At 42.2% G+C, this 26,782-nt stretch overlaps 1 protein-coding gene across 1 annotated transcript in view; it reads right to left on the reverse strand.

The window, feature by feature from the left end:
* The window catches only part of adgrb3 (adhesion G protein-coupled receptor B3), a gene marked incomplete at both ends in the record, with an annotated part of 137,495 nt that overhangs the window by 2,899 nt on the left and 107,814 nt on the right, over positions 1–26,782 (reverse strand). Inside the window, 9 exons of the mRNA XM_080539933.1 lie at positions 16–674; positions 3,659–3,698; positions 4,744–4,839; positions 5,502–5,673; positions 5,861–5,959; positions 6,349–6,434; positions 7,501–7,567; positions 8,159–8,228; positions 18,040–18,190. Of these exons, the coding sequence (XP_080396059.1) occupies positions 16–674; positions 3,659–3,698; positions 4,744–4,839; positions 5,502–5,673; positions 5,861–5,959; positions 6,349–6,434; positions 7,501–7,567; positions 8,159–8,228; positions 18,040–18,190 (1,440 nt within the window). The remainder of the gene's footprint in view (positions 1–15; positions 675–3,658; positions 3,699–4,743; positions 4,840–5,501; positions 5,674–5,860; positions 5,960–6,348; positions 6,435–7,500; positions 7,568–8,158; positions 8,229–18,039; positions 18,191–26,782) is intronic.

The following is a 26,782-nucleotide window of genomic DNA, read 5'->3' on the forward strand; positions in this document are numbered from 1 at the left end:
TATTAAACAACATACCTCTAAGGAGCTCATAGATACTGTAGACCCCGTTTCGCTTCTCGAAAGACCGGCGCTCTCCTCCATCTCGGCCAGGAAGTTCTTGACGGCGGTGCGCGGTTCGAAGGGCAGGTTCAGCATGTGGTCTGGAGCGCCAGGGTACTGCTGGTCCAGGTTCATGTTCAGGTTCATGTGCTCCATCCCAGATGGACTGATGTTGTACTCTGGACTCAGCTTGTAGTGCATCAGCCTCTCGTGGGGCAGCGTGTCCATGCCGATGTTCATCTTGCCCTCCTCTTTCAGAAGAGTGGGAAGGTTCCCTGACCCCGCCGCCGCCGCCGAGCCCCGAGGCATGACGATGTAGTCGGTCTCCATCATCTGGCCCTGGGGGCCCATGTCCTGGTCGCTCTGGCGCAAGGCGTCGTCGGTACACAGGTAGACGGTGCGGCGCATGTCGCCGGAGCTGTCGCCTAGACACTGCTCGCCCAGGTCGCCCACTCCCATAGACATGTGGAGGCCCGACGGCTGCTGGATGATGACTTTGGAGATGATGTTGCCGGGCAGCGTGGAGTAGTTGAGACCCTCTGGGCACTTCTCGTCCTCCTCGTCGTTGAGGGAGATGCGGGACAGGGTGCCGGTGATGGTGGCCGCGCGGCAGGAGCCCATGTCTTTGTGGAGAGCTGCGGCAGAGATGGTTGGAAATGCACCGTTACTGAAAATAAGTCTGTCTGTCTTGGATTATGCAATGGACAGGATTTCTTTATCAAGAACACATTAGGACTGAGACTTTAAACAGAATGTTACATGAGCGTATTTCAAAGTAGTTGAGTAGTGAATTAAAAAGAATAGTTGAAATGCTAATGTTATGACAAACAATTCACAAGGAATGAGTATTTTATGTGGACATCGCCTGTTTAACACTAGGGAGCCTATTATGCACTTCTTAACTTGCCGTCTTAAGTCTTAATTAAGACGCACCGCCAGGTTAAGACCTACCGCCACCCTTATTATGCGCTTCATACGCGCTACTGCTATTATGCAGGTGTCGATAGGCGCCCACACATAAGACGTAAAACTCCCGTGCATATATTGCTCATTGTGGGAGTGTTCATATGTTAATGAAGTGCACTAGGCGCCCCTGCTATTATGCGATCTGACTTTGCTCCTAGCACTAAGAAGTGGTTTGAAAAGTTCTTAAGTTTAGACTTCATGCACGTTTTGAAACACGAGCGCGCCTCCGCGGTTTGCGCATGCATGTGGGCACACATGAACACGCACGTGGCTCCACGGCAAGACGTCAATTACGGTCACAGTATAAATGATTTATTTCAGAAGGGAGAGGCAGAGAAGCGCGCTGACCTCCTTCTAAGGACTTCCATAATAGCATAGCGCTAATGACTCAACGCAGCCGGTTCTTAAAGGGAATGGCACCTGGCACGCTGATTGGGTTGATTGAGAAGACGCCCAAAACACACCCATGACTAATTTCTTTGCTTAGCGCCGGGTTTTAGGCGCCCAATACCGCACGCATAATAGCAAAGTGGCCTTGACCACGCCTCCACGTCTTAAGTTTAGATCTACCGCCTCGTCTTATTGATGAAGTGCATAATAGGGCCCTAGAACTGCCATGGGTGGGGTCATTTGACCAAGTATGTAAAGAAAATGTTTTCGATCAAATTTCAGGACCCTCCTTTCATCCTGACATTTTCAAAATCACATCAGGATAAGCTAGTATAAAGCTATTTAGCAGTTTTTCTGTGTAGGAGGCAAGCACATTTACAAGAGGAGCCATTGAGTGGTCTTTGTGTGTAAGTAGCAGCTTACTCTAAAGACTATGGTCATTTGACCCCCGAGGCGGCTCTAATAGTAGGTAAAATAGGCACGACTGTTGTAGTGTTCAAGCCAAACCTGGGAAGAAGCTGATAAGGCTAGCCATCTAAATCTTTTAAGGGACACTACGGTCACATTGCATCATTCTGTTGTAAGTATGAGGTCAGATGAATCTCTGTGGATGACTTTACCATCAAATAACAGGGCTCAAGAGTACCCCTCAAATCTTGCCTGGTAGCTATACCCTTTTACGGTGTTGTTCACCTTGGAAAACCCTAGACACAAAACCAGGAGAGGTGAGTTGTCTTGTCAGAAACACCCTCTGGTTTGGGAGAACAGCCTGTGCTCCACTGCTGAAGTGTTTTCGGGGCATTTTAATCTTCCCCTTCTGAATCCAAGGGGAATTACCTTGGCTACTCACAAACGGCCTGCAAGGAGACTACAAGGTCAGCACAACTAAAATATAATGCTCCCCCTTTTGCTTAGCCTCAATCACCACATAAGGTGGACATGGCAGATTAACAGTACAGAAAAAACAACAATATGATTCGTTGGGCACTGGGAAGTGGGATGGGCACAGAAAGGCATTATTCTTGATGGATAGAGGAATGTTTGATTTTGAACGAGTACCTGTCTCTCTGGCTAAATGGCACATACATATGTATATACAAACAGTATGTACATATGTTAAGCTAACTTAACAACCTCTGTGTTTGGGTAAGTTGACCATTATGCCTGTATGTCGATAGTAACCCATACTACAGTGTGTAATCAGGGAAATAAGTGCAGTCTGCACTCTCAATGTCAGTCTACAGGATGTATTGCTTATTAAAGAGACCAGCCTTCTACCTCCACTCCACCTGCTGCTCCAGATGGTTGCTCTCCAGGCTGGTCTTAGAGACTACAGTATACTTTAAACCCTGACAGCTCTGGGCCAAAGGAGCCGCGTGGTCAGACTGCCTCTCTGTTCCCTAATTAACACTATTTCCCAGAGCTCTAAGTAATGGCCATCTCAGGTGCCCACACCAGAACAATCTATACCTACTGTAGAGGGAGATAATTTAAAGATACGGTATATCAACTGGACTAGGGTCAATTGGATACGTGTATGGCTAACAAGGATGCATCATGCAAGCTCACAGGGGTTGTGCATTCTTTTCCTGCTATCCTAACAATGCTCTCTTTGGTATGAGATCACAACATACAATCCTACTGATGATGATTAGGATGATACAAAATGGAGGCTGTCCAGATAAAGAAATGTCCTCCAAATGACAAAGTAGCCTACTTGTTGTGTGGTCTCTACAGTATGCAAGAGGCTCATATTGCAGATCAATAAACAGGATTAAAACAAGAAATCTCATTTGCAGTCTCCTTCATAATAAGAAGGGAAAATACAATCACAATGCCTCCAATCTTTGCTTCACAAGCAGTGTTCAGGGACAGAACAGATGTTCAACAACACGAGCCACAAAGAATCCAGGCAATTGTGAGATCACATAACTATTGTATGCCAAGGCATGTTGATGAAAAAAATAATGATCACAAAGAGACACAGATAAGTGGTAGAGAAAAGTCATCACACTTCTTTTCATTTAAAAAAATGCATTTAGATCTGATCATCCTACACAAAACCTTACACTCAACAATTCTCTTTTCACTAAAGCCTGGCTCTCTCCTCTCATATTCACTGTTTTGATGACTGAGCCTAGCTCCTGAGGGGATTGTGGATTGTTATGCAACCTCGGCTCTGTTTCACAGTCTAACCTATTTTGGGGTTTTAAGAAGACAAAGTAATCAGGACCTCATTAATATGACACCATCTGTTCCTTACCTGAACGACAGGCGATGTCCACATCTTTCTCGAATTCAGTCTATTGGTGGGATAGAAGAACACGTGGTCAAAATAGAGCCAGTAATAATTCAGTTCTGGTGACAGGAACTCAATACAAAATGTAGAGCATCGACAGCAATATCAATTGTTGAGAAAAAAGTCAAATAGCAAGAGTATTCCTTGGACATGATTAAACATTTAATGATTATATGAACAGTGCCGTTTGAGCCCATCAATTGTCTACCCCCGTTATGCCCAGCCACTGTTAAGCTAATGGTCCGATTTCTCAGTGCTCTCTTTTCCAACAATATATCAATTAAACCTGCATGTAGAAGTGCAATTGCAGCACTAAAATTGCGGTTGGGAAGCTATCATGCTCGCTGCTAATGATTGTATTGAACCTGGAGGGCCCTGACACTATTCTCAGTGAAAATTATTTAAATCTGAGGTGATATTGGAATGCAAATGGCAGATCATTGCTATGATGAGCCAGTGGTGTTCTGCTTGATCAAGAGATTTGTGTCCCATTTAAAAAGTCAATCAAGGAACAGTACTTTATTACAGTGAGAGGGGGCTTGGGAGATTAAAAAGATGCTTGCCCAACGTGAAATACATTCAATCAAAGAGAAGCAGGGACTTGGGCTTTGGGCCGAAGAAAACCAAGGAACATTGATATAATGTATTAAGGGGCCAAGGGGCTACACTGCATGCAATTACAGTTTAACCAAAACACTATTTGGAAAACGATAAGCCCTTGGGTAACAATGCTTCATCCAGCAGACACCATATTAAACATAATAAAACATTAATTCAATTGCATGAACTGCTATGTTAAATGGAGGTCAATAGAGAATGTGCGATATAGGCCTAAGAGGGTATTATCAATAATTATGGAACATTATTCTACATTATGGCTATAGTTTACAAAGGTTTGGGGTGCACGCACCTCACAAATACCTCTATCATTTACCATACCATTCATCCCCCGTGTTTTGTATTGAAAAGTCTGCAGAAAAAGACAATATGTACAATTACACTACGCCTCTACTCTCCAACAGATCTGGAGGATAGTTCTGGAGTGTTACCATGATCTGAGCATGCCCGTTGGGGAAGGTTCCCGTGGCGTCAGCGTTGATGGGGTCTTGACAGTTTCTGAGTCGACATCTGAACGCATCTTGGACCTGCGGTTAGAGGCGCCGTCTCATTTATTGTTCAAAAACAAACACATTGCAGTACACACAAAACATAGGCATCAACTGTTCCTAAATGTGTTATTGTAGACCAGGATCATACTGTTGATCTACTTCGTCTGATCACTGATAGTAAAAGATCTAATCCAATCCACACCGATCATATTATATCAATTTTAAGTATTTTGTTACACTGGCAACAGATTATGTAACCATGAAATTGGACAAACACACTTGTCAAAACATCACAAGGTTGGCAGATTGGTGGTTCGAGCCCAGGCTGGCCACATGTCGAAGTGTCCTTGGGCAAGACACTGAACCCCAAATTGCTCCCAGTGAGCGGGGCCAGCGCCTTGCATGGCAGCTTGCCGCCATTGGTGTGTGAATGTGTGTGTGTGAATGGGTGAATGAGAGGCCGTTGTAAAGCGCTTTGGAGCAGCTTTGGAGCAGCAAAAAAGGCGCTATATAAGTGCAGTACCATTTACCATTCTGACCTTGCATTCATCTGGAGATAAACTGGGGTTGGGGGTGTGGTCGGATTACTAATACCTGATATAGAAGATGGCTGGAGTTGTGTGATGAAGGAGATTAAAACGAAGAGGCTAAACAACATGGCCGACATGAAGTGACCCCTATGTGACCCCTCCCCGTACCTCTCTCCTCAGGATACAGTGGACCATCACGATGACAAAACCCTGCAACGAGTCGAAGACAGCAAACAGGATCTGAAAGAGGATGGACCGCTTGTCTGTCATAGCCAGCACTGCAGACATCCAGGTCAGAGCTAGCAAAGGCAGGACGACACAGGAGCTCCACAGAGACGCCCTGGTAGGAAGAGAAAAGGAGGGAGGGAAGGAGAGATAAAGAATAAGGTCAGGGTCTACACCACCACCTGGCACACATTAAACCCCATTTCCTTGTGTTGTTCTTCCCCTCCCATTCTAATCAGCCTGATCAGGCTACGAGGAGACACTGTCCATAATCGTATTGATTCACATCAACCGACACTTACATTGCATTGCTGGCTGTGGTCGCTGATAAAGCAGTTGTTGATACAACACCACATTTGGCACATTTGAGAGTTAATCCTGTATGCGGCTCGCTCATCTGTCTGCGGAACAACAAACGACAAGACGACAAAAAGAATGTTAGTCAAACGCACCGGCGTCCCAACCTCGAGTGTTCATACCAGGCACAGTATGAGTCACTGAAGGGGTGTTTTAAGGATTTTCATCATGGACTGATTCTGCCAAAGGGAGACGATGCTCCTTCTCTCCCTAGAGAGATCTGACCTATTTATGTTGATGCTTCTAATTTCCTCAGCAGTAAGAAAAGGAGGCCTAATCTCCATATGGAAAAAAGGAACTCAAAAAGGCGTGTGTGTACGTGAATGTGTAGTTAGGTGTAGGATTATATGGGCTATAAAGACTTGAGAAGTAGGTCACTGCGGATCTTCTAGGACTGTCACCCTTTGGATGGTGGGCATGGGTGCTGTCTTACCCTGCTCGATGCTTCAGCTTCTTCTCCAGTATCCCGTCTCTGGAAACCAGTTTATTGAACACCAGGATGCCTATCACCATGTTTACCTGTCAATAGAGAGGGAATAAGGGTGAAAATGTCAAATCTAAATACACAGTCGCTTATATTTCAAGACACAGCTGCATAAGAACTACACACAAGAAGTTGTCCCTATGAAATACATTAGACAATTGACATCACTAGTTTGCAGCTCCAGTATTCTTTCCTCTATGTTCAGTGTCTTTTCTGCATCCCTCTGTCCTCAAGGTCTGTTTGGTTTACTCATCACTGTGCCGTTCGAGCCAACACAAATGCTTTCGGGGAGGATTTGTCAGACGAGAAGTGCTTTTATTGTCAAAGACATTTCCTCCTCTGCCACATAGTTCCTCTCCAAATGTATGCCGCCACGCTGATAAAAGGCAGACGTGTTACGCTCCGTGCACACCGCGGACCGTGACCCACCGTTCTGGCGCAACCTGGTGGGATGGGCTTGACGTACTTCAACGTGCGATGCAGATGCAAAGCTCTACTCGTGTTGCTAGCGAAGTTTCCCACAGAAGTGGGGAAAAAAAACGTCAGATAAGATATATAAACGGGTTATTTTGATAAACTGGACACATTTTGTGAATATATATGGTTACTTTCTCGCCTGAAAACATATAAAAACTTCATAAAATTACATATTAACACTTGTAGAGCCAAATTACAGATTTTAGCCAATGGCGGACAAAATTGAGGATTTTAAATCTGTGGGTAGTCGCAAGAAACGACTTCCGGTTTACTTCCGGTTGTTTTAACGAATCCAACGCAACGCAAAAGCTGACATTTTTTGACTGATTGCTGCACCCTGACGGTCAAGAAACGCAATGCAGAGCAAGGCAACTGATCAACGCAACGGCCCCATTGAGATGAATGACTTCCGGTGCAACGCAATGGCCTTGTGTGCACGCAGCTTTAAGCTTGTGATTTTCTTAAGGACTTCGTCAGATACACCTTTTACTTTCAGAAAACAGCTACATGGTGCCCTTCTGCCTTAACCAATAAGGTAAAGAATAAATACAGGGTGGTACTGGACATGAACCCTGAGACATTCACAAGTACCCTCAACAACGGTCATACAGTAGACTTACATACCAGAACCACTGCGGCTGCTGGTCCAACAAAGGCGTACAGAAGGCCCCCTTCCAGAGACAGCCAGCAGCTGCAGGGAAATGAAGAGAGATATCAGCTCACTCTCCCACCAAGAAATGAACACCAAGCCTCAAATTAATGGTGCACTGCCGCATACAGTTGTATTATCCTCAAGTGTCAAGGGAGTAGTACCATATGCTGTGGTTCTACTTGAGAACGTTTTACAGAGGGAATCAAAATGCTAAAGAGAGTTTAAAACATTGTTTATGCATTGGTATCCAGCAGGGACACAACTCATGAGAAATTGGGGGATTGTCAAGACTTCTAAGACGCCTGCTGGGTTGTTATAGGGTTCATGCCAGGCCGCTGGGTTGTTATAGGGTTCACTCAAGCTGGGTAAACTTAATATAACTTGAGAATCTGTCAGTGACTCGTTATAACTGCTTTAGGAGAGAAAGGAGGAACAGCAATAGTACTTATATACAGTAGACTGTATTGTTAATACAAATGGGGGACAGAGCATCCTAACCTTTTGTGGAAAGGCTTGATGATTTAAATTATCAGCTTTGATATCCGTATAAATTATAAATTACATTTTCATTAATTACATTTGGGGGGGGGGGGGTTGGAGATGTGGTTAAAAGGAAGTGAAACAACTTACTATTGGGGTGTCCCATAGCCTTTTGCTTTGGTGAATCCCATGGAAATGGCAACCACCAAGGCAGGTAATCCTTGAAAAGAGAATAATGATAGGCAGGACACGTGAAAAATGTAACAATGGCTTTATTTTGAACAAAAGTCACTAAAGTGCCCAAGAATGCATATTAAAAAACAATTATACACCTATGTATGTTAAACCTGTTTGCTGTAGTCTGCAATTAAGTGGGGTAGTTTTCGCCTTGGCTGCACTTAATAACTGTATTGAAAAAAGCAGTACGACAAGAAAGTTCTATCTGAACTCAATTGTTCTATGTCACAATCAGCCCCTCTACAACAAGGCAGGCTATGGGGCAGAACTATTTACAGCAAAAACTGATAACAGTTTTGAAGTAAGCTGATTGTTATTATTACCTATAGTGATAACAATATATAGCTCCTGGAGACTAAGCTTTCATACCACTGCTTTGTATGCTATAGACAGCTGTTCATCAATAAGGCACGGTAGGGCAGTTAACGGAACAGACTTAGCCTAGCTAATTACCGGTATATCAGAGTAAACCTGAGGCGATATTTGGCTATTTGTTCAAAAGAGACCAGGTTAAATACGGTTAAGACTGCAATTGTATATTCATTCATTTTGACCCACAATTATTTAGGTTATTTACATGTTTGTCATAAACTATATACGGGGTCGTTAAACATATTGTCAGCCAAGATACCTTTTTTACAAGGATTTATACAGTTATAGCTATGCTACAGGAACATGGATGGTACTGCATGAATTTTTCATTTGCATAATTGGGGGACAGGGTTCTACTTACTCTCATCGCAAAAGCTTGATAAGTTTGTATAGCTCAGATCACATTAGTATCGTGATATTGTAAAAGAAAATAGCACCCCTTAGCTTACAGTATGACAAACTATCTGGCGTGAGCTCAGGCTATACTGGATCTCCCGCATCACAATGCCCCTCTAGGAGTGAATTGCTTGTCTGACGGATCTTAGAGACGATTATCTCTAGGAGCCAATTCATAGATTTCTGTTAAAATACATCTAACGGATGCAGGTCCCTTTGAGCTTTAAAAGACTGTAATATTGGACGGGGTCTTCAAGGTATTTCTTAAAATATAACCCCCGAAAAACTGACTATGGTGAATATCCTTTGTAGAATTGGAAAAGTCTGTTGGTTCTAATGGGAAAACCCAGCAAAGGCATGCCAAAGTTTAAAGCTATTTATCAGAAAAGTAAATGTTTTAAATTGAACAAGCATCATTTTAAACAGGACACTCTACTTTCAAATTAAAGCATTTATGGACGGGGTCTTTCATTAATGTTGTTCAATAAATGTAAAACTTTCTAAACTGAATCCATATGTATTTCCTTGATATGATTGAATGAATGAATGAATGAATGAATGAATGAATGAATGAATGAATGAATGAATGAATGAATGAATGGTCTTTATTGTCATTAATATAGTACAGGTACCATACAACGACATTTGGGAGGGGGGGCTCCCCTGGTGCTAGGAAAAAAATACTAAAAACAAGAAGGGAAAAGAGCTGGTTTACATAAATAAAGGCTATATACACTATCCATTATACTATACTATACAAATAAAACACTGTGCTGTACTCTATGCTATGCTATAAATATCCTAACATATGTATATATGCACGTCTTTGTTCAACTACCAGTATGAAGAAGCTATCTGTGTACTCTCAAATTATATTGATATTTCTTTAGTAGCTTCTGATTACACCTCGTCATGTCAAAAAGAAAAGCAAGAGTGGTTTCGGTGCCAACAAGTGAAATGGGATTCTAAGTAACAATTGAGGTTGGAAAGGCTGCAGTGCGAGGCCTAATCAGTCTGTTTGCTATTGACTCACGCTGGTGTTCTGACCCACTGCTGCGTTCCGTGGCAGTTGACCATCTGAGACCAAAATATTTGCTCTGGATGCTGAGTGGGAAAGAGTGTGACCACTGCTCTGTACAAAATAAGTGGCCGTGGCTTCTCTGCCATACAATCATGACCCCACAGGACATACAGGTTGACCATTATGGTTGGGCGGTATCACTTTTTTCATACCTTTATACCGTTTGAAAATGTTACCCCGGAACTACTGCGAAAATTTGTAAGATAACGTCGCGTGGGGCTTGCGGGAGCCGTATTTGCTTCATATATTTAAACCTACATAAAAATATGTAACTATTTATGTGGTGACTGTTATACCGTATGACATTTAGCCTAAACAATCATTTGAACTTTCCATCCCGGTAACAAGTTGACAAACTAAACTAAACAGTTGGATAGCATAATATGATAGCTTAATAAGAAGCATCACACACTGCATTCGTAAATAATCTAACTTGTCTCATGTCCTATGTCATATAGCCTATATAGGCTATCATTTTGTCTATTAAATATTGATTTAGTTACCGTTATGAGACTCTGGGAGTCCTAATTCCGCTTGCTTCTTTTTGAGTTTTCTCTTTCGGGGACGGCTGTGAGAGAAATTGCACAGCAGACTCCGAGGGGTCCGGTCTTTCCGTTGCCTCTGGTCCTGCACTGCGTATGTCACCGCCAGACTGAGGTTGTCGCAAAAACAGTTGGGCCCTGAATTGGCCATGGCTCTGATGGCGGCTGCAATGTTAGCAGCATTTTCAGTCGTTATGGCTGAAACTTAATTTTGCATCCAAGTACCACACTGGGTGCATCAACAATGTTGTCCGCTGTGTGATTTTCTGGAAAAAAGCTAGTCTAGTAGGCCAGGGTTTCCCAAACTATTTTGGCCAACGACCCCATTTTGATATCTATATATGAAAATTGTTGCGACCCCAACCATATGAAAACAATTATGTAGATTAATATTCGCTTTTTTATATTCGGACTATGACATTCAATTGCAAAATGTTCTGACAGACTTTCTATTTGTCTATATCACAATCACACATAGGCTACTTTTAATGTGCGACTATCAATTGAAAATAATAATAATCCAATTCATGAATGTCTGTTGTCTCATTCACCATTACTAATGAGATGAGTGTGCTTGCATGTCGCATCAGAGCTTCTCAAAGTCAGGGGGCTAGGTCGACAGTGCGTGCCCCATCTCAGCTGTATATATTCGATCGATATTTCACTTGATATGGGCAGGCGAAGAGTACCAAGAGTTTTAATGCTCGGAGGGAGATGGAGTATTCCCTCTGAGTCAGGAGCCAGAAGTCTTTCGTAGTGACCTGTGAATGCGTCTGCAGCATTCGGTCACGACAGCTCGATCAGCTGTTCAATTTCGCTTGCCGGTATGTCAACTACTGAGCCATGATCACAGTCAAATGGATTTTTGCACCATGTCCATGGAACTGTCTGGGAACTAGCTTCCAAAGTACTCTTCCAAGCTTCTGAAGTGATCACTCATGTGGGACTGAAGCTGTTGCCCGTCAGAAACTTGCAATCGAGGGAAGGAGGCATAGTTGGCTTTTGAAAGACTCTCTCTCCAATACAAAATCTTTCCCCTGAATCCACTGACTCGGTCACTCAACTGTAGAATGTTTTTGTATTTCCCCATGCATGCCTGTGTCCAGGTCCTTCAGTTTTCCAAATCATGTCTGTTACATAGGCAAGGAGACACCTTTTCTTCACACAGAAAATTAATAAAGTCTGCTTTTTTAAGAGTCATTGAGAATGACTCAATGAGCAGTTCCTCTCTCCAAAAAGAAATCTCTCCAACACTCTTCCTCTCGACAACCACCAAGCCTCAGTGTAAAATAGCATGTTAACATGTTCTTCCCCCATATCTCTGCATAGTTTTGCAAATATACAGGTGCGCAGTGGATGTGGTTTTATATAGTTCACTATCAAGGTTACCTGCTGCAGTATGTCTGCTAATTCTGCTCTCAGTTGCTCCCAGCTGCTCGCAGGGATCATGCAGTGCGTCATACAGCAGAGGGGGACACATTCATGACCAGAGTGCGTAGGCGGCTTTCTCTCCTTTCAGCCCCATCAGTCCAGAAGCCCACCGTTCGGTTGCATGGGATCTGTTTGTCTTCCATGAAGTCTTGGAGCACACAGAACATTCCATGTGCCATCTCATGCTCAGAAATCGTGAGACTGAGAATGATGTCCTCTTGAATAGCATCCACTGACGTGTAACGAACGAAAGTCAATGCATGGCCATCTCTACCGTCACAGCTAACATCCATTTGGAGCGTATAAGACGGGGAGTTTTTGAGTCGTTCAGTCAATGTTTTCTCTTGACCCTTGGCAATAACATCAATTCTTCATTTGATGGTGTTATCTGACAAAGGTATTGACGATAGCTGTTGTGCCTCTGCCTCAGTCCCCACACATTGCTTTCAGCATATCAATTGCGGCTGGTAATATCAATGTCTCTGCGTGTAGTGTGTGGTTTCATTGCCTGTGCTATACAATAGCTAACTTGGAATTATGTCTTCTGGGATCTCACTGACACAGACATGGGCTTTTTGAACTGCACCTGTTCGCTTATTTAGTTCATCTCACTTTCTCTCGAAAAAAAACCTTGGGTTTGTTACCATGTTCCTTGTGGAGAGTGACAAGGTGCCATTTGAGTTTGTTGGTCTTCATGCTCTGGTGTGAGAGTGCATTTCCACACAAGAGGCATTTTGTCTGTTCCTTGTTGTTTTCAGTTATGCTAATGAAGCCATTTTCCAGGTAGGTTTCATCGTATTTTTTAATACCGTACATTTTCCGCTTTTGTCCTGGTTAGTTGCCTCACTTGAGTTAGCCACTGAACCAGCCTTGGATGGTGGTCTGTTGAGAAAACGGTCCATTTTGCAGCACCTAGCGGACATAGCCATCCACAGCCAGGTGCAGCGGTAGAAGGAGGTGAAATGTGTTTTTTCCTCACGAGCTAAGGGTGCCAAATTGTTTTTTTTGATATATATTTTTATATCATGTTAATTTCGATTTCTATGATCATCATCATAACAATGGTTTTGAGAGACAAAGACAAAATACAATTATTATTATTATTATTATTATTATTTTTTTTTATTCTGGCTCCCGCGACCCCATATTCATATCAGGCGCTGCTGTAGGCATTTTGACTGTAGTTTCCAGTTGGGTGTAACAAAGTGGACGGTTAACGACATGTATGACGTCACGTCAGCAACATAGCTGTTAGGGCTTTCACACCGGCAGTTCCGAACGCCGGTTCGCGTTCGCGTTCGCAAACCTCCGAACGTTGGCGCTGTCTGGCGAACGATACACTGGTATGAACAGATACACTGGTATGAACGCGGGCTCGTTCGCCAGACATCGCCAACGTTCGGAGGTTTCCGAACGCGAACGCGAACCGGCGTTCGGAACTGCCGGTGTGAAAGCCCTATGTTTGAACCCTGTTTGAGCACTTAACACAGATAGATATCCCATCCGTGCAGCTATTAATGGGTGTTTCAGTTTGAGGTGCGAGTGTAGATTAATTCCCATTAGTTTTCCCATCTGCGGCCGTCATGTTTTTCATTAAAAAATCCCGTCCAAATCTGCAGGCTCTCCTTTATCGTCAGGTCGGAACCCGAAATACTACCATATAGCAGGAGTGGCATTTTGTTGTAGGGAAGTCATTAGTGCTCAGATCTTTTTTTTCTTAAGTGTTAGAGGTCATGACAGGCCTAAACGTTACACTTGTAATTATTTCTACGACCATGCTGGGAGCGGCGCTGGTATACATTGTGAATTGACAAACATCGCTTCATTTTATGACGGTATTGAGAAGCATACCGTGGGCTTTTTCAAATCCCGCGGGATACTATTACCGTTATACCGCCCAACCCTACTCTCATTTATTACTGGCTACAGCTTACAGAACCGATGGGAAAACCATTTCAATCAACTAAGTACCACACTGTGTTAAACAAGAGTAGGGGGACAGACTACCCACAGAAACAAAATAGCAGCAATGCAATTGAAAGCTGGACCGTTTCAGACACACACTGGATCTCCCTCTCTGACAGGTGGGATTTTTCACTCTGCGGCCTCAATATGGATTGGTGTTATGGATTGTTGCATTCCATCTTTCGCTGCAGTGTGCTCAGAATATTAACACCTTCCCTCTCTGCGCGTCATAGCCAGGATGTATTGATCCAATCAGTTTCCCAGAGGCACAAGGCGGAGGACCTGTGACCATCCAGTGACTCTACTTGTGTTGAAGAGCTAAAGGGCTCCTAATGTACAGAGCCCTGGGATAAATCACCTCTCAGGCAGAACACCCTGCACACAGCCACCACACCCGTGGACTGAGCATGCACTGCATATGATTCCTCTAGTTAACAGTACGCATTTACATTAGACTCCCAATAGTTCACTGTCTTCATATATAAAGGTATATTATTGGTTAACTCTACTACAGTAGTAGTGTTGTGATGATACCAACATTCTGACTTTGATACTGGTACCAGCTTAAGTATCACAATTAAGATTCTTAAATGATACCACAGCAACCAAAAAACATCAGGTAAAGCAAAAGAATATCCTATTAAATAACAGAACATGGAAATTCTTATTTTCATATCCTTAACTATCAGACCTATTTGCTGAACTGTTGTGATTTGATCTCCTTCAACTCCTGGATGCCTATCGGAAAGATTCTTGGCTAAATGTGATGTGTTGTCTCCCTTTGACCGCATGGCCCGCTAACATCTTTTACAAATAAGCTTTGTGATTTTGGTCGGCTCACCATCATTATTGGCTCGATAAGCAAAGTAATGTCAGATTTCACTTCTGGCACCTTTTTATCATCAAGCTGGGGACGGCCAGTATCGACACTTCCATCCTTCTCTTTCCTCCTTGTCAACAACGCCACGTGTGTGATTGTTTAACCTTGTTTAACCTTGTCTTTCACAACCACACACGCCCACTATTAGGGCTGGGTTCAAAAAATCGATTTCCCGATTCTGAATCGATCTTCATTAAATGAGCGATTTATCGATTCATAAGTCCCGAGATCGATCTTTCATTTTTTTTTTTTTTTTTTTTTTAAATATATAAACCCCTCAAAAAACGTTCGGAAACGCTTTTTTTGTTGATTATTACCGGTAGGCTATGTTTGTAGCCCCTTTATTTACATCGGCTGCAGTAAAGCACGTTAAAAAACACTTTTTGTAGTTGCAAAATGTTGGTCAATGATGTTCATATGTTCCAATAAAATGTGTTCCAATAAAAAGTACATTCATGTAACTGCTTTGGAGTCAATTCATTGATATGTTTAACAATGCTACATGTTATAGGGTTCCTTGAACCATTTATAGCATTAATTCTGAGAATCTCTTTCATATTCAAGCAAAAAATGTATATTTTAACTAGATCGAATCGGAATCGAATCGTGAATCGAATCGAATCGTGAGCTCACTGAGCTGGTGAATCGGAATCGAATCGTTTTGGGAAATCAGTGGCGATACCCAGCCCTACCCACTATGTATGCAGAGTGCATGCCAGGGTACACTATCCCCCATGAGCATATAATAATAATAATAATAATAATAATAATAATAATAATAATAATAATAATAATAATAATAATAACAACTTTTCATTTGTGTAGCGCTTTTCCTGCAAACGTTGCAGCTCAAAGTGCGTATATAGGCATATTACACTTATAAGATACTGTTCTGCACAGATCAAAGTAAATACTGCGTCAGGCAGTTTTTTCATGGAAAAAAAGAGTTATAAATAAAGAACCATTTCCAAAGCAGGGCATCGTGACACACACTTGGGTCAGTGCACCATTCATCTAGCAGATTGTAAATTGTATTAGAGGTAGTGACGTTTTTCATAGCGGATGACTCATCATTCATGTTCCTTGCTTGCTTTAAGTTCTAAAGATGTTTCTTAACAAACACGTTGTTTCTGACAGCACACTCAAACATGCTATAATGGATTAGTCTCATTTGTTTCCAAAGCTGCCAGTGATCATTCACTGCTTAGGAGCCATTGTTAGGGAGGTCGTCTTCTGTACAAATGCATGAGAAAACATTGATTTGATAAAGGATGTTTGTACATAGGCCTACAGATAAAATTATCACTGTGATATCGATTTCAAACAGAATACAAAATATTGTATTGTGTATGCCCTTTGATAATATAGGACACAGCATACGTACTCGTAATGACTAAAGATAGAACTTGCTCCTGCTCACCTAACAAGAAAATACAATGCCTAATAGTTGAACATTTTGTTAATCAAGTAAACTAGCCACAGACTTTCATGAATACATTCTAGATTGTATATTTCTGTGCATCAGTCTGTATATCTATACTTAAGAATGACATTTCTATGTTTTATTCTCCACATGCAGTAGAACAGCAATGGCGAAGGGGGCCTTGTTTGTTGCTAGGTAACAAGATATAGGGGGGGTGTAACTTACTGCTACACAGATAAGCATTCTGCATACATGCTCTGGACTCTGAACCTCAAAGGCCTAAATAAGAACTATGAACTATGACCTGAGACTTTACGTTTTTGACTATACTTTTAACAATGGCTGAAACTGTGAGATGGACAAACTAGCCCACTTGAATGTATTGCGTCATGTGACTTATTGTCATGGCAACTGATCACAAGAGACATCTGTGCCTGAACCATGTGTGAAAAAGCACATTTAAATGTCATGGTCACTTTTTCAGCCTGATGAAGGACTAAAATAAATACTTGAATTTGAAATATAGAAGAGCTGCTTTATGTGGGTAACATTTATATGACATTATGTTTAAGTGTCCAAAGGTAGCGCTCCTTTAAAAAGTGTTCAGCATGACATGCTTGTCCACGACTCCTCCTAGCAATAGGTAGAAGAGCAGGCCTGACGTTCTATGTGGCTGCAAGGGACTTTTCATTTCTAAAGATCGATATCGTCTGTATTCTATAATGGATAACAAATGTCAATTATAACTGTATTCCAACTGTATAAGGTAAACACTTAATGGTCCAGTATGTACTGTAACATTCACACTTTCTAAAAGCTTCCTAATGGCTGTAATGACTATGTTTCATCGGTAGCATTCAGGGAATGAGATCCCTTGAAAGAAATAAGTCATTATCGAATGCTGTTTTGGTCTGGAAAACCACCTTTCTGTCTCTAGTGGCTGCCTCTTTGAATCATGCAGGCATGCAAAAACACAACAGCTAATGTCCAACACTGAAAGTCCATTTCGGGGGGGTTATATTATTATTAGGGAGGATGTTATTGTTTGGAACTTTGAACTGAATTTTGCCGTGATGACCAGAGGTGGCAGATTTCCAACAAACGTATGCCCTGCTCCTTTAATGAAGATATATACACAGTACATAGTATCATTTCAAAGAGACTTTACTGTTACTGTAGCACAGAACCCACAGTGGCTGCACCCGTGTGCGAACGTTCAAATTATTGAATGTGCCCATTTAATTCAATAACTTCATCCACAATGCACAGAGCCATTGACTGTGATCATCCGTGACCATCTGTTTGTCTCGGGTGGAATCTGATTCTATTTGATATGTTACGCTCAGACGCACTTTTGACGTTGGCGCACGCGCAGGCAGTTCGGGTTCCGTGCTACTGTGATAGTTTGCCTACTTTACATTAACTTGGCCTGATGTACTATGGGCATGTACAGAACAGTTCCTGTTGACCTATTTCATTAACGATAGTTAACACAGCAGTGACTTTAATTAAGCAAGTTATACTGTGAAAGCAGGAAACTAAAACCACCCAAAGGCCTGAACTATATATATATATACACACACATACATATATATATATCCTTGGTGAGAAAGACTAAACCTAGACAGACACCCAGAGTGAAACAGAGATAGAGGGGCCAACCTAAATATAATGACCCAGAGATTGAGAATTCACAACACTCACCCCATCCCAGACAGAGGAACCTCTTGCGGATGAGTCGGGTTCGAACCTTCCCAGTGACGGCCATGTAGGACTGCCACGCCTCAGTCAGGACCCAGCAGAACGACGCCAGAAAGAAGAAGTGTAGAAAGGCTGTCGTCATCGTGCAGACGCCCTGTGGATGGAACACAGAAGAAGAGGAGAGATGCTCATTCAGGTTTAAACTACAGTTGGTCTTAGGTTTTAGGTGATTAGACATAATACACAGTGGAAAACATGGGTGAGGGGGGTAGCACTAGCTCACAACCTTAAATTCATTGACCAAGTAACTATTCGAGAATCCAGAGTGTGTCAGTTCCCGGATTCCCAGAATGCACCACAGCTTGATCACATAAAAGCACTCACAAGAAACATCCCGTAATGTATTATGACCAACAATTTGACTACGCACTCCATTGATATATTCTCCATTTACTGTAAGCATTATTGCATAACACTATAACGTATATCATTTTTCCTATCTAGCTGAAGAAGTCAGCTAATGGTGCCCTGAGCAGTAAGTGAAAAGAGCATCAGTTTGCATCACATGACTGCCGCAACATAAATGGAACCACTAATGAGTACAGCCAGGTTGGCTGAGGCTGAGGCTGTGGCACTGCATTCCTCTGCACTGGCCCTCATTAGTATGCTAGGGATCAAACTGGGGAAGCACGTAAGCCAAGGTCAAGTGTTCTACCCAAGGAGGAGGGGAGCAAAGCACATTGTCACTGTACTGATACAGAATGAGTACATCATGGGAGAGAGTGCATTAGGGCCTGACAATGGAGAAGATCCCAGGGTCTCCTGCTTGTCCGTCACTATTCTTTCTCTAAGCAGCAGCTTCCCAAATTTGCAGTGTGAAAGAAGAGGATTAGAAATTAGCCCCTAAGAAGCTTGTCGATGTGAACTGACATTTACAGTGGGTAGTCAGAGCTTAAGCTGTGTCAGTTCAGGGCCTCGATTTTTTTTTGCTGTTTTGGAGCTATGGTAATCTGAATAATGCCGCATCACTAACTTTAGATGATATTTCACCTAAACATTAAAATAGGCAGAACCATCCCTTTAACATTTGTTCACTGGGCGGACTAACGTTATTGTTAGTGCCATGTGAAATATGGAATTTTGTTTATATAGAGCCAGGAGGCATTTTAATTACACCTGTGTAGATTCGGCTAGCACATTCTAGCACATAGCACATCGTGCAGTTTTCATGAAAGCTTACACACACCCCCCACATTACTGTTCATGTTGTCCCCTTTTGAACTTTGACAACGGAATACAAAGCCTAATGTTTCAGGATGACAGAGCATGGGGAACAACACACACACACACACACACACACACACACACACACACACACACACACACACACACACACACACATTTGAAAGAGATATAATGCACAGCGGCTTGAAATACAGTATCTGTTTTGAAATGAGGATATGGAAGCTCGTGTTTGACAGGCCAGAGACACACACAAAAAGGAGGCATACATTATTCTCTCCATTCAAAGTAATTCAAGGAAGATCGCTGTATCCTGGTTTTCCAAATGACACTAAACTGTGGTAAACTGGGCAAAGGCTTCAAGAGTCATCACAGTAGTAGTGTTTTGCTTCTTACTTTTCACCTCTTGTTTCAGTTTGAGTTGAAAGTAAAGCTATTTAGGAGACAGGCTGCCTTTACAGGTCGAAGTGACACAATTCCGATTTTTTTGCTCACATGTGGCACAGATCGGATATGTAACATGTATGTGTAAGCAGTAAAAAAGCACATTGAATCTGATATTCTCAGATCCGTTTCAGGCCTCAATCTCATGCTGGCCTCAATCAGATACAAATTGGATATGTGTCATTTTGTCTGCGGCAGACAGGTTGATAACGCTCAATTCCGATTGGCACGTCATTGAAAATACGACGGTATTTGCATTTTGTTTGTGACAGATTTAGTTTCTTCGGAGAAGAAAGAGAACTTCACTGTTGAAGTGAGTGAAACTCGCCTTAAAATGTGCGCACTATTTTGCAGACCTCTAAACATACTTCGGAAAGCAATGGCTTTATATTATAATATACAGTATATAAAAGGGATTATAATTTCTGTCTCGTTTGCGTCCATTGCAAGTCCTGGCTGTCTGTTTACATTCGTTTTCGATGTACGCATGTGGGTCGCATGAGGGTTGTTTCAAGTGTTATGATATCAGATATGGGTCATTTGAAGAAAAAGAAAAAAGTAGGTGTAGGCAGGCGTACAAAAAAAGGCACTATTTAATCAGAACTAGGAATTACGACCTGCGGTGTAAATGCAGCCTTACTGAATGAGCCACTCCAATTTGCATACCACCCCAACAGATCCACTGATGACATCATTACTCTCACCCTGCACACTGCCCTATCCCACTTGGACTAGAAAGATACCCATGTGAGAATGTTAAATTCATTCAACACCATAGTCCCCTCCAAGCTCATCAACACGGGTCTTAACAGCTCCCTGTGTAACTGGATCCTGGACTTACATTACAGTGAGTACATACATTTTTCAGGATACATGGTCCCATCGGGGACCTGGTGATGGGCAGACCCCCAGGTGGTAAGGGTAGGCCTCATCACTTCCTCCACTGTGACTCTCAACACGGGGGCCCCCCCAGGGCTGTGTGCTCAGCCCCCTACTGTACTCCCTGTTCACCCATGACTGTGGGTTCCATAACAACGTTCATTTAATCCAAAATATTTTCTAAACATCCCCTGGATAATGCAGTTTGTCTTAACAGTTTTTACATGCTAATGGTGCCTGCACTACAGCGTTAAAGGAAATGGATAATTAAAGCACACACGAAACCTCCCAAGACAACACTGCCATCTGGTCAGATGTTAATTACTGATTCAAACACTACTGAGCTTGTGTTGTGTTGTAGTCACATGAAAGGTGAAACATGTACTGTGAATAAGTCAAACATTGACCTATACATAAAAATAAAAAAAGCTGGCAATCATTTGCATCCATTTATAGGATCAGGATGTGTTTCCAAAGCAATGTCTGTACAAAATGGCAATTCAATAGCTGTTTCTAATTAACACATTTCAAATGTGCTCATGAAGCACCAATGTCAGTGGCAATGCATGATGGGACTTTGATTATACATCTCACCTGGTGTGTTCCAGTAACAAAACATCAAAAACAAACAATGTAGCCCACATGTAAGTATTGTTTAAAAGTGACAGCTGCATTAGGCAGAAGGCAAATCAGGACAGTAATTGTGTAAAAGCAATAAAAAAACCATGGTATGTTATTATTTCTTCAGCATATGCATTCCAGCTGTAATCTTTCTGTGCTTTCATGCATTTTATGAGGACCGATATCCAACATGTGTGCAGTATAAATTATTATCATGAATGAAACACAGCATCCTGAGTCTTCAAGGCAGAGAGGGGAACATGGAGAACTGAGAAGAGACAAGTGACATGTACTTGTTCAAGGGAGTGACGATCAGTGATTGGCTGCAGCCACCACAGCCATACAGTACAGAAGGTAAACAGACAGTAAAGGATAGCACTTCATAGATATACATGACAAAAATGGTGAGGGACGGAAAATGTAAACAAAGTCAAGTACTGTATCCCGTGACATCACTCAAGATCTTGCAGGAGTCATGGATCATAGTGTCTGTTTCTGAGAACATTACAGAGTTCATTTCCCCCATAGGAGTCTATAATGGTGACTTTAGCACAGCTGGTTTACTGAGCGGAGGGTGTCCTTAGGGGGAGAAGGACACACTTTCTAAAGTGTTCCAACTCCTGCTGTAGAAACATTTCACTGGGTGATCCTGGCCATTATACAACGCCGCTGATCTAGTCGTCTGAAAATAGAGCACTGTTTGTGTCACAGAAACACAGTACACAGTATGTTGGAAAAATAGACAGACATGTATACGAGCAGCATGGATGGCAGGGCTGTATGGATGGGGGAGGGAGGGAACGGAACTAAGACATGGCTAAAACCCAGAGTGCACGCTGCCCTTTAGAAAGGCAAATTGCCGGGAGATGTTGAGCCTACTGTGTCCGTATCCATGGTAACGGAGGAGCTGAGGAAAGGTCCACACGAAGCCATCACAGTGCGGACGGATAAAGGCATGAAGGTGGGAGAGTGGGCGTGGAAGGGGGTGTGCTGGAAGCCATCTCAGTAATGGCAGTTGCAAACAAAAGGGCTCATCAGTGTGTCCAAAGTAGATAATAGTGGTCCATTTGGACAAAAATATATGTGAGGTTAGAATGACACTGAAGGAAGAGTGGTATTCACTTGATGCATTGAGTTTGCTTCATAGGCATTCAACACATTCCTACACCTCCTAGCTATGTCCAATAAAAGTCATATGACCTTTTGTGTAACAGAAGTTCAATTTCAATGATAACCCCCATTCTTTAGCTTTATCAAATACGCATGATCAGGTATCAATGTCCATATCTAACATCCACATCTCAATCTCACACATTTGATTAGATGATCTGAGGACTTTGAACCAGTATAACTCCCCCCTAGGATGCTAAGTCAACCTTTATTTGTCAGCTTATGATGATCAATGACATCAAGTAGACAGCTACTATGTGCATGGAGGCGTTTGACTCTCAGGGAAGGAGAGTACATCAAAACAGTTTTTTTACTGCGACATGGTCTGATCAATGTCATGGGAGTGATCAAGTCTGAGCAGGTTTGGTATCAGAGGTAGATATGGTAGGATGTTGCCTTGGGCTTGATGTTCAACGTCAGGACAAGGACATTTTTGCAGCCACTGTGTCATATATACTGTATGTACAGGAACAGTTGTGGAGAGACAGAAGAGAGAGGGAGGAGGAGGGGTACTGGAAACATGCACACATGCCACACTGGAAAAATGGGAATGTGTACATGGCGGAACAGGGCAGAGGCTAAGGTTGAATTGTTCTACTTAAACCTGGCTGGCGGTGCGTTTGAGCCATCGGGGACTTACAGAGAAGGGGTGTGAGAGACTGCTCTCCTCACCTCATTACATCTCAAGGAGGCTTATTAAGGACCGTGCCTCCCTCTGAATAACAAACAAACACTCCTTTGAGGAGGAAGTTTATTAGCCATTGGGGGAAGAGCCACAAAGACCCTCCTAAGTACTTTAAAAGGCCGTCATCAAGTTTTTCAGGTGTCAGTGGTAAGCGACTTAATATGAGGACAACCTTCCCAAAGTGTCTACGCTTTCTGAAAAAAAGGCAGCAGTTAAAAAATGACTTGGACACTTCATGCCTTTCAGTTTAATCCACTTACCTGTTCCGGCATCCTTTCATTGCAGTACAATATCCCTCTCTAACAACCATCTAGTCACACCCTGTCATACTTCATATGGGTGAATCATCTGTCTTTTTTCAAGGATGTTATGTATATTCCTCACCCACCATTTCATAAAGTGCTCAGATTTATCTGTGTTTTGACACAAGTCTATCTTTGCCTTTTCATATTCACGAGGACTATGTTACATAGTTAATCTAAGTAGTGTTAATCAGATCACTCGACTACTGCAATACAAATAAAAGCACAGCACTCACAAGTAGAAATTCTTCAATTCTCAATTCTTGAGCTTCATTTAACGTAAAGGCTATATACATAATCAATCTGGAGGCTCTTTTAGGCCCAAATGATAAGATATTACAAGGATGTATATAATACTCTAACCACTACTGCAACTTAACCAAACTTAAACTAGGACATATCTAGGTCCTAGGAGCAAAACATAATACTTTCTTTCATGTGACAATAATCAAGTATTTCTTTTTTCTTGCCATTCTATACTGCATATTAATGACTACTACTACTACTACTACTACTACTACTACTACTACTACTACTACTACTACTACTACTACTACTACTACTACTACTACTACTACTACTACTACTACTACTACTACTACTACTACTACTACTACTACTACTACTACTACTACTACTACTACTACTACTACTACTACTACTACTACTACTACTACTACTACTACTACTACTACTACTACTACTACTACTACTACTACTACTACTACTACTACTACTACTACTACTACTACTACTACTACTACTACTACTACTACTACTACTACTACTACTACTACTACTACTACTACTACTACTACTACTACTACTACTACTACTACTACTACTACTACTACTACTACTACTACTACTACTACTACTACTACTACTACTACTACTACTACTACTACTACTACTACTACCGGTACTAGTATTTGGTCAATAACTACATTTAAAATACCTTCAAGCTGATAACCTTACAGTATAGCATGCACTAATTAATGCATAGGTTGACATTGTTACACTGAAACAAAAACAAATAATTATAATAACAATTTTTCCATGATTAATCTGTTTCCTACAATCTATTGTTTACATGTTATGCCCTTGTTGATTTTATTATGTATTTCTTAAGCTGTCTCAGGATAAATGGTCCAACACTAGGGGAACAAGTTACTCTGGGCCTGTATCCCCTAGGTGAGTGTCAATCAGGGAAAAAGTGCCCTTAAGATATTTATTTCTTTGATAGGAATTTTCAGCCAATGTTCCTTTTAATTATATCCATAATGAATGTCCATGTACCCTGAGTAGTCTGTAACCCATCTTGTTGTTTTGTAACCTGATTGTTATGAATTTAAACAGTCATTCTGTTTTGTGATGCTAGCCTAGCCTGTTAGCTAGCCATCTATAACAGACTTTTCTATGTGTTCTGTTATATCAATTCGCCTGTTGTGGACTACGTATGTATTTTGTTATTGAATTGGACATTCATAGATCCAAGCTTTTATCCCCCAGGGTCCGGGCTTGTATCCCAGAGATTCTGACGATAAATCAATCTGCCAGAACATGATACACCAGAGACATTGTGTGCCTGCTTCATCTCTTCGTGGTCAACAGTATACAGTGTTCTACCATCTCTCACACACAACACAAAGACTGCATTACTACTACTACAATTGTTATCACCACCCATCACTATAACACTGAAGAACATTTGTTTGATAATTTGGACACTAAAGATACATGTGTTACATTTGGTGCCGTTTGACCGTGAACATTGATTAGCTAAGCCGATTGCCTAGGGATGCTGCTACCCACAACGACCAAGCCACAACTGTCAACGGTGAGCTCTACATTCCAGAAGGCTGTTACGCAGTTAGCGCATGCCAGCCCTATGAAAACAAATGAAGCTATGCTAATGCTACGTAGTTGGCTAATGTTTATAACCCTAACAAGCATTTTGGTTACAGTAAGGGGATGGATGCGTGTTTTTAATGGTTTTCTCTGTTTATGACTATGGCTTTGTCAGTGCCAGCTGTGCTTCTTGTGTATATGTTTGAAGGTCCTTTTGTACTTTTGATCCGTGTCTTATTGTAGAAACGGGAGGAGGGAGAAATGAACCACACAGGTCTAAGAGTGCTCCTTGAGTGTTGACATGATTCCTGTGAGACGTGGCGTCACGTTTGGGCCAAATGAAAGGAAGAAGCCCTGATCACCTTGAGTATGACCCTGAAGCTGTGTTTAATATCCTGAAACTTCCTCGGTCACTCTCCTTGCTGACTTCTATGCTACCTTACCCTGCCCTGGAAAGAGTGCATTTGATTACTGCCTCGGGATAAATAAAGTTATGGAGCACGTAGTTAACTGTTTACATCACATGGGACTCTCTCTTCCTGATCCAGGCCTAGAAATGACTGCAGTTCATCCGTAACCATTCTGATGAGCATCTAACCACAATTTTCAGGATCAAACGACTGTAGAAATAGTCCATCTCAGAGGTGCAGTTTGGAGTGTAGTGGGATAGCCACCAAAGAGAGCAGAGAATGGCAGATAACAGACATGGCAGCCTCACACAGAACCTGAGCATGCAGCCAATACACAGCCCAGAGTAGACGTGAGGCTTAATTAATAATAATAATTAATAAATATAATAATTTTGCCATTTAGCAGACGCTTTTATCCAAAGTGACTTACAATTACGAATTACAGGGACATTCCCCCTGGAGTAACTGAGGGCTAAGTGCCTTACCCAAGGGCACACTAGTAGTGGTGTGGCTTCAGGCGGGATTTGAACTCACAACCTTCCGATCACAAGTCCAACTCACTATCCACTAGACCACCACTACCCCCATCATCCAGTGAGCCTGCTTCAGAGCTGGGGGCCCAGACCCAGAAACCTCTGTCATGTACTGTATGTGATTGCAGGGATCACAGCACAAAAGCTCACTGCGTATGTAAGAACACAGAGAACACAGTATCAGAGACTGCTCTAATGCACACACCGCTATATTCAGACCTGCTCCACCAGCCAACCCTGCTCAGCGAAACTAGTGAGTCCACATTCGGAGGGGAAAAGTGTGGGCAGCAAGTTAACCCGCACCATATCAGACAACAGACCACCTCAAGTAAGTCTGTGTACAGTGATTTTTGTGTGAGCAAATTGGCTATTAGTAAGAAGTGATTTTTCAGAGAACCCAGCACTTAATGGACAGTGACAATCCATTATTTGTACTACAGTTGCATCAGCAGGCAAACAGTTTTGTGCTCTATTAGACAGTGGGTTCTATTGCCTGCGCCATCAACCTTGAGACAGATCAGATTTGTTTGGAGTGTAGTGGGTCAGGCATTTCCAGTAGCAGAGATACAAATGTGACCATTGTAGAGGGTGGGGGTGTGAGGGTGTTCA

Source organism: Nansenia antarctica (genome assembly GCF_963989245.1).
Source record: "Nansenia antarctica genome assembly, chromosome: 1".
NCBI classification, from domain to species: domain Eukaryota; kingdom Metazoa; phylum Chordata; class Actinopteri; order Argentiniformes; family Microstomatidae; genus Nansenia; species Nansenia antarctica.